This window comes from Sinocyclocheilus grahami, unplaced genomic scaffold (assembly GCF_001515645.1).
Source record: "Sinocyclocheilus grahami isolate Dianchi unplaced genomic scaffold, SAMN03320097.WGS_v1.1 scaffold960.1, whole genome shotgun sequence".
NCBI lineage: Eukaryota > Metazoa > Chordata > Actinopteri > Cypriniformes > Cyprinidae > Sinocyclocheilus > Sinocyclocheilus grahami.
This window is the reverse complement of record NW_015506139.1, coordinates 326,862-336,012: the sequence shown is the minus strand read 5'-3', so window position 1 is coordinate 336,012 and position 9,151 is coordinate 326,862. Positions and strand designations below refer to the sequence as shown.

Sequence of the window (9,151 nt, the reverse complement as noted above, 5' to 3'; positions counted from 1 at the left end):
ATCTACAGGCAGATATATGTTTACTACAAGAAACGCACCTTCCAGATTCAAAACAAAACACCCTAAGATCAGCACAATTCATTCATTCATTTTCAGCCACTTATAATTCAAAACAAAGAGGAGTAAGTATCTTGATAAGCAAAACAAAAATCTAATTTGTTCATAATACAACTATTTCAGACCCAGAAGGACGCTTTATTATCATAAACATATCAATTAACAATAACCCGGTAACAATTGCCAACATTTACGGCCCAAATTCAGACGACCCTTCTTTTTTTCACACTTTTTCTTCCATTTAAAATTTCTCCAACTGCCCGGTAATTATAGGAGACAATTTTAACACTGTAATTGACCACTTGACAGATCCACAAGCAATAAACGACACTGGCAATCCACTGACACAATAATACAGTTCATGAGAGATTTTGACCTTGGCGATGGTTGGAGGCTACAGCATCCAACTAACAGAGAATACACATTTTACTCGCCGATTCATCATAGCTACTCCCGCATCGACTTTTTCCTAACTAGTAACTCAATCATACCAAATATCTCCGAATACAAAATCCACCCCATCAGCATCAGTGACCACGCTCCAATAACACTCATATGGAATCCAGCTAATTTACATAAATACACCAGTAGATGGCGCTTTAACATATCTCTCCTTAAAGACCCAGAGTTTGACAGTTAACTTAAAAGAGAGTGGACATCCTTCCTAGAAATAAATGACTCTCCAAAGTCATCAGCTTCATTGCTTTGGGAAACAGGCAAAGCAGTACTACGAGGTAAAATCATATCATTCTCCGTCCATAAAAAGATGCAAATAACTCAACAGAAGTAATATATAATGAACTAAGAAAACTAAAATTCCTGCTAAACAAAATCATCAATAAAAGAACTCAATTTCTAATTCATAGACTCAGTCAAGAAACCTTCCATCACAGCAACAAATCCAGTCAATATTTGGCCAATCAAATTAAAAGAAACAGAAAAAGTAACAATTGCAACTATTAAGGACTCAGCAGGGAAGGTTACCAACTCTCCACAAGAAATAAATACAATATTTCGAAACTTCTATGCTAAACTTTATTCATCTGATAATAACACAAGACAAGAGGATATTAATTCATTTTTCAATAATATTCAACTCCCAAAACTTAACACTGAACAAATCAATGCACTGGACCAACCAATTACAGAAAAAGAACTTCATATCGCCCTGAGCCGAATGCCTAACATTAAAGCACCAGGACCCGATGGCTTCCCCTGCTGAGTTCTATAAACACTTCTGGTCCATTTTATTTCCATTATTCATCAGAGCAATAACAGAAATAAAAGAAAACTTAATATTACCACTACCAGTGCACATGAACACAGCCACTATTTCACTCATCCCCAAACCTAATAAAGATCCAACCCTTCCGTCAAACTACCGTCCTATATCTCTCATCAACGTAGACATCAAAATAATCAGTAAAGTTCTTGCACATAGAATTGAAAAAATTATGCCATTCATAATCCACCCAGATCAAACCGGTTTCATCAAAGGTAGGCAGGTATCCAACAACACACGCAGACTATACGATTTAATCCATTATTCATCACTACAACAGGAAAACACCATTAGAGTCACTTTAGATGCAGAAAAAGCTTTCGAGTCAACTGGAATTTTGTATTCACCACATTACAAAAATTTGGCTCTGGGCAGTCGTTTATTAATTGGATCAAGATTTTATACACAACACCTTCTGCCACAGTCACCACCAATGGATTAACATCACAAAGCTTCACACTGCACAGGGGGACTAGGCAAGGATGCCCACTCTCTCCTTTATTCACCATCTTCATTGAACCCTTAGCAGCAGCCATCCGCCAGAACCCACTCATCAGAGGAATCCACACACCACAACATAAGATTAGTTTATATGCTGATGACATTTTAGTCTTTTTGCAAAATCCTCAATCATCTCTGCAAGAAATAACAAACCATTGATTCATACTCTACAATCTCAGATTACGCAATAAATTGGAATAAATCCTCGATTCTTCCACTACATCAAACCAAATGGGATGTGGCAGCCCAGATATCTCCCATTCCCCTATGCACGGGTCACATCACCTATTTAGACGACCTTCACCACTGGCTCAATTTACTACTCTCCATCCAGGGCAGAATAGCTATAATCAAAATGACAGTACTCCCAAAAATAAACTACTTATTCTCAATGATCCCAACCCAACCTTCTCTCACTTGGCTCAAATCTTTAGACTCCATCATCACCCGATTCTACTGGAAAAATAAACCACCATGGATAAAATTAAGCACTTTACAAAAACCCAAATCTTTAGGAGGCTTAGAAGCCCCACATTTTTACCATTACTCACTAACAAACCAACTTCAATACTTATATAAATGGACTCACCCCTCTCAGTCAGACATCATATGGCTAGATATAGAACAATCACTCTGCGAAAACTTGCACATATCAGACATCCCATTTCTCAGTCAGTCCATTAAACACCATCCATGCTTCAAAGCCTTGACAATAGCTTCGGCTCTGACCGCCTGGTGGAAATATCACCAAATCACAAACTCCAATCAGGCTCCATCTAACCTCACCCCACTTTGGATCAACCCTGCAACAAAAAAACTCTAAATTTCCATAAATGGGCAGAAAAGGGCATCACACATATTAATCACATTTTTTCAGTCTAACAACCTAGTTTCATTTTCCTACTTAGCCCGGGAGTACGGTATCGGGGGCAATCAATTCTTAAACTATTTGCAACTCAAATCAGTTGATTCATCTAAAATCAACACCAGAACCATCAATCTTCACCTTCCTTTTACAGTAGCAGATTTAGTTTGGACAGGTGTCTTTTATACTGATAATGAGTTCAAACAGATGCCATTAATACAGGTAACGAGTGGAGGGCAGAGGAGCCTCTTAAAGAAGAAGTTACAGGTCTGTGAGAGCCAGAAATCTTGCTTGTTTGTAGGTGACCAAATACTTATTTTACCGAGGAATTTACCAATTAATTCTTTAAAAATCCTACAATGTGATTTTCTGGATTTTCTTTTCTCATTTTGTCTCTCATAGTTGAGGTATACCTATGATGAAAATTACAGGCCTCTCTCATCTTTTTAAGTGGGAGAACTTGCACAATTGGTGGCTGACTAAATACTTTTTTGCCCCACTGTATCCTCCCCGAACAAATTATTTTCCAAAATATACAAAACTATAACAAATTCAAATAAAATCGTAACTTTACCAACAATCAAATGGGAAGACGACCTTTCTATTGCTCCTGATACCGACTTCTGGACTCAGATTTGTAAAAATATTTATTCCATGACTAAAAACGTCAACCTTCAGCTCATACAGTATAAGACTCTTCACAGAACACACTACACTGGGGAAAGGCTGTCTAAAATGGGATTCACATCAGAAACTTGCTCGCACTGCTCACAAAAAAATTGTCCGAACACATATATCCATGCCACATGGCACTGCCCACCCATTAAACACTTTTGGAAAGACTCACTGAATCCCTATCCCACCTCCTGGGCTGCCACATCCCATTATCCCCCTTACTCTGTCTACTGGGTGATCTATCAACTCTCAATCAGGAAATAATAAAAGGATACTCCTTGCAGCTTTAGCCATCACCAAGAAAACTATCTTCTTGAACTGGAAATCCCGAAACACTATTCACATAACGCATTGGAAAAATTTGCTCACAGATTACATTTCCCTAGAACATTTCTCACTCCCTTACAACTATACTTCGGAACCACAACACTCCAGATCAGACCTCATTCAACTTTTACAAATCTGACACATTCATCCTAATAATTTATTTATTCACATTATTATTATTATACATATTTATACAAGATTTTAATAATGCTATGAGTGTATTCAATATTGTTTTCAATATTATTATTATTATTAATATCATAGAAACATTGAGCAGTAATAAGCTGATGTTGATGGGATGATATTTTATATAAGGAAGGTAATGGTTTAATGAAGATCATAAGACTAAATATATATACCTAAAATGTATAAATATAACAAAATAAAATCTGCACCCAATATATACCACACATGTTTTTAATGCACCGCATCCTGATTTTAATGCACCACACGCTTCTTTTAATGCACTACATCAGCTTAGGCATTGTAGCGTCTGGACCACTCAAACACACAATATATATTTTGTTAGCTAGATTTAACAAATACTCTGTAACACCCCAGGAAGCTGAACAGGCCCCTGGTTCCATAGCAATGCTGACACCCGATACATTTACGACCTCCTGGAATTTAGGTGAAGAAAATAGCTTCCTTGCCCATAAGGAAAATCCACAAGGGAAGGACTTTTCTTTGCTAATTAATTAATAGGAAAACCTTTCTTTGAATGAACACACATGATCCTTCAGGTCATTGGGTATATTATTGTCATCGTGTATTTTGTCTTTGAAATTGTATACTGCGATGCAGGTTTATAATTGAAACACACTCCTGTCATCCTTTCACTATTTGTAATCCTACCTTGTCTAGTATCTATGAATTCGCCTTCTTATGATCGAAACAAGCGTGTATATTATATATTGGTACATAGGCAATATATATTAGGGTCCTGAGAATCTTTAGTAATTTCGATTCAAGTCCATTTGCAAATTACCATGCTTAGAGACAAAGGGTCGTAAAACCCTCCAGCAAGTGCCACCTCCCGCTCGGAATTTTTACAGCGGATTTAAATATTCATAATGAATTATAACTAGTTATGGTTAATTATTCATATTTCACATGAGCTGAGTCGCTATAGCATACATACATATACATATAGTAATCTTACCGTGAATTGGAAAGGGAAAAAAACAAAAAACAAAACATTGACACAGAAGCTAGAATAGGTGTGGTATGTGTCATTATTACATTATTATTATTATTATTATGATTGTTATTACATTATTATTATTACTTTTATTATTATTGATATTACTGTTGCCGTCATCACAAGGTATTATTAGCATCACCATCTTTAGTATTATTATTATTATTATGCATGCTAGTACTACTCGAATACTACTACTATTATTGTCAGATGGTCATCACTGTTTATTTTCATTGCTGTTATTATCATTGCTGTTCTATTGCTGATTTTGTGTTCACCGTATGTTGTTTTGCACTCTTTAAAAAAAATAAAATAAAAAAAATAAGGGCCAGAATCACAATTCATATAGGAATAGATTTTTTCGAGCACATGGCCTTGCCCCCTTTGTTGCATGTTCCCGGGGGTGGGGTTTATGTAAATTTCTGGGTTTGTGATGTCACCAACCCGGGAAGTAGCTCATTGTAGTCCCTACAAGCCATTTTTTGTAGGCATTAAACTGAAACTTCAATGCAAATGGAGATATTGTCTTTTAAAATTATGGCAGTGTCATAACTTTGCAGAAATTGCTTATACTCAAACAGCAACATTACACACTAACTTAAGTTAAAAATGTGAAATCACAATCAACCACCCCTTTAAATGGTATTTTGATAGATAATTTGTCAATGTTAATGAGTTAAGTTGTTAATGATTTAATGCACTAGCACTGCTGTAGTTTATAACATCTTCCAAAAGCAAAATGTTACATCTTACATCTTCACCGACAAGAAAGCTAATTCCTAGTCAAATTAGAACATCTCAGTTTTATCATCAATATATATATTTTCTACAGATATGTCCAGGCTTGCAGTCTATCATTAAAATTAAGAGTTACAGCAAGCCAGGGGTGTTACACAATAAATGTGAAAAGAAGTTTGTCAACTTGAAAACAGTGTATACATTTTCAGAACTGTACACAACACAATATGCATACAAATATTGATAGTATTATCCAACACTAAAATGTCTTACCACAGACTGGTCCGTTGGTTGATGATCTGCCACCGAAAGTTCAGTCTCTGTTTTCAACGAAGTAAAAAAATAGGAGATAACATTAGGCAAATCCTGTACTGCAGTCAATATTGTTTTTTGGTAATTTACAGGAGTGACAACTGCATTCTACAACCGGATTAACTTCCAAAAAATTCAGGTAGTCACACCAGCATATACAAAAATTCTATGCAGTGTGCACAGAACTGAACTGAACAACCAGTTGTTAATGACCTATCAGAGTAGTGTCTCTCTTTTGTTTGTGTGGTGCAAGAAATCATGAAATCAAGGTATGTCTTAAATCCGTTTTGTCAGATCTTGCTAGAGATCAAAAAAAAAAAAAAAAAACATATCCAAATGCTTTATCTTGAAAATAAGCCACAGAATATCGTGACCTGCACCTACCTACTTTAACTCCATAAACTGGATCACTTTTTAAGCCAATCCCAAATAAGAAGCCTTAAATTGCCAAACTTCGACTGTTGACTGGTTGGTGAATTTTTATTCATTTTTTGGTCAAAAATAGTGGATACTAAACTTGCAATATGGCAGAACGTTGCTGTGGTTACCATGGTGTCAATGATGGCTATTTTGAGAGTGAGTTCTGTTCAGTACACACAAAAAAAATGATAATTTGGGAGATTCACTCGCGCATTTAAATGCGGTTGTCACTCCTGAAAGTTTAGAGTGTGTACATGCCCTGAATGATGTAACAACAGTGAAGTGAAACCGTCTGTGTGGCCTATAAAACCTACAAATTTCAGAGTAGGGGTGTGCAAAAATGAAAACAGTGATCTCTTAATATTTTCTGGGATTTTGATAAAACTGGTAATTAGACAATATTTTGTTTTTGTGCTAGAACCTAACTGTTTTATGCCTGTCATTGGCAGCTGATTCCCGAAGTTTAGCAAATTGAGTGCAATGGTTAGTTTTATAGCAGTGACAAATTAAGGTAATTTAACTTTGCATTAAAGGATCTGCTCCCTTATAAATATTTTTTTTCCTGGAGCAATTTTACCTTTTAATAGGCTATTGTTTCTCACCTTATTAGATGTTGGCATTTTTTATGTGACATTCTTTTATTTAAAACAAATTTAATTAGAATACTAAGACTCTACATGGCTGTTAAACATCTTTGCACTGCAGAGGTGGCACAGAAAGCGGCAGTATAAAAACATTTACACTGCACATACAATTGCAGTATAATATATGAAATTATACTTAAATATGAAACAAAATTCACTAGAGGGTGGCAGCAGGTACCTGTCTTAAAGGGGTCATATGATGCCCATTTTCCACAAGTTGATATGATTCTTTAGGGTCTTAATAAAAAGTCTGTAACATAGTTTGGTTAAAATTTCTCAATGGTAGTGTAAAAACACCTTTTTTTACCCTGTCAAAAACAGCTCTTTTCAGATCAAGCCATTTTTGTAGCATTTCCCTTTAAATGTTAATGAGCTCTGCTGACCCAGCCCCTCTCTTCCGAGCTGCTCTCAGAGAGACTGTTTACTTAAGCCGCATTCATCGTGAAACTGGCTAATTAGCACATTATTAACTAGGGGTGCTCCGATCAGGATTTTTGAGGCCGATCACCGATCGCCGATCACAGACAGCAGTATCTGCCGATACAGATCACCGATACCGATCTTTTTAGAGCCTTCTATTTATCCTTTATAACTATTTATAGTGATACTCCAATCAGGATTTTTAGACATTTATTCAGGGCCTGAATTTCATTTTTGAAAATGGGGGAAATTCCCCTCTTAGGTGACTCTTGTGAGAGGTGAAGCAGCTTTCACACAGCAGTCCGCTACAGATCCGTGGCTGTTTACCACAAACACAACATTTATCCATTATTTTGATTTCAAATCCAAACATTGTCTCTGAAAATGCTTTTTAAGCATTGCAATTCTTTATTTTACACAGTACAGTAATGCAATCTTTCACAGACATGTTTAAACAAAATAAATATAAGCAACACATTATTCAATGCATTTTAATTTTGCATTTACTTCTAGATTTATATATTAAGTTGCTCAAACAAGTGGCAAAATGTTTAAACTACTTTTCTTACGTTATCTCAAACTTACCATTGACAGAAATAGTCAGCTCTACTGCCTTTCCTTTTGCATTTAAATCTTTATTACCATCTAAAGTGCCATCTATTATTGCCTTGTTTATCTAAAAGTGCTCTTTCCCTTTAAACCTAGTCAAAAAAACCATGTGTTGACTGTGAAACACAGTAGACTTTAATTATATGCATTTATGGTGTAATTACTACAAACAATGCGCTGTCACTTTAATTCAGCGCAGCAATAGACTCGTGAAGAAACTATCTCTGCACTGCTGCAGTGCAGACTCACCGCTCCAGACTCACTGCCAGGCCGCAGCTGTGTGCAGTGAACGCTTTAATCTGTTAACATGAGAGCAGAAAAAATACGCACCACGTATGCACTGCAAACTAAATAATGTGAACTTGGCATTATGTGTGTGCGCTGCGAGTGTGCATGAGCGTATACGGTCTCCAGGAGAGCGCGCGAGCGCTGAATGATTAAATGCTGGCAAGAATTAAAAAGTAATGCAATTTATAAACTTTAGGGACGATGTGACACTGCCTCGATTGTGCAAGTGACAATTCCTGTGTCAACTGTGCAGCGTGCAGCTCGCTTCTAGACAGACGCGATGTGGTGATTTGAAGCCATTTGCGTATTTTGAGAGAAAGAGAGAGCGTGCGCGGTGACTCACTCACGCTGTTTGTGAAATTACGTCTCAAACAAGGTTTTCAAATTACTTAAGTTATTTAATGAAGAAATATGAAGGTGAGCATTATAATTATTTCACCGGCGCCAGACAGAGACTGAGACTGCCTCTGCATGTCATGCCAAAACTCTCACGGCAGATTCATCAGCTTGAGATTGGTTTTTGGAGATCTGCCTTTTTAGAGACCGCCGATCAAACATCCCAACGTGATTATCGGCCGATAGTGATCAGTAGCCGATCAATCGGAGCACCACTATTGTGTACACACACTGCCAACACACATTTCAGTTCAAACAACTTGTAAAAATGCATGTAGCATCCTATGACCCCTTTAATAGGTGAGTTACTGAGTCATTCATTTGTAGTGAACAGCATATTCCAGGGCCCAGTTTATGGCAGGGCTGACCCCTTCTTTGACCATAATAGTGGACAAAGGTTTGTTGCTGTTTGATTG

At 36.7% G+C, this 9,151-nt stretch overlaps 1 protein-coding gene across 1 annotated transcript in view; it reads right to left on the bottom strand.

Moving 5' to 3' along the window:
• xpo5 (exportin 5) overlaps positions 1 to 9,151 on the bottom strand; it is a 99,606-nt gene that overhangs the window by 41,458 nt on the left and 48,997 nt on the right. The window contains exon 26 of the mRNA XM_016249922.1: positions 5,920 to 5,966. Coding sequence (XP_016105408.1) covers positions 5,920 to 5,966 — 47 coding nt within the window. The remainder of the gene's footprint in view (positions 1 to 5,919; positions 5,967 to 9,151) is intronic.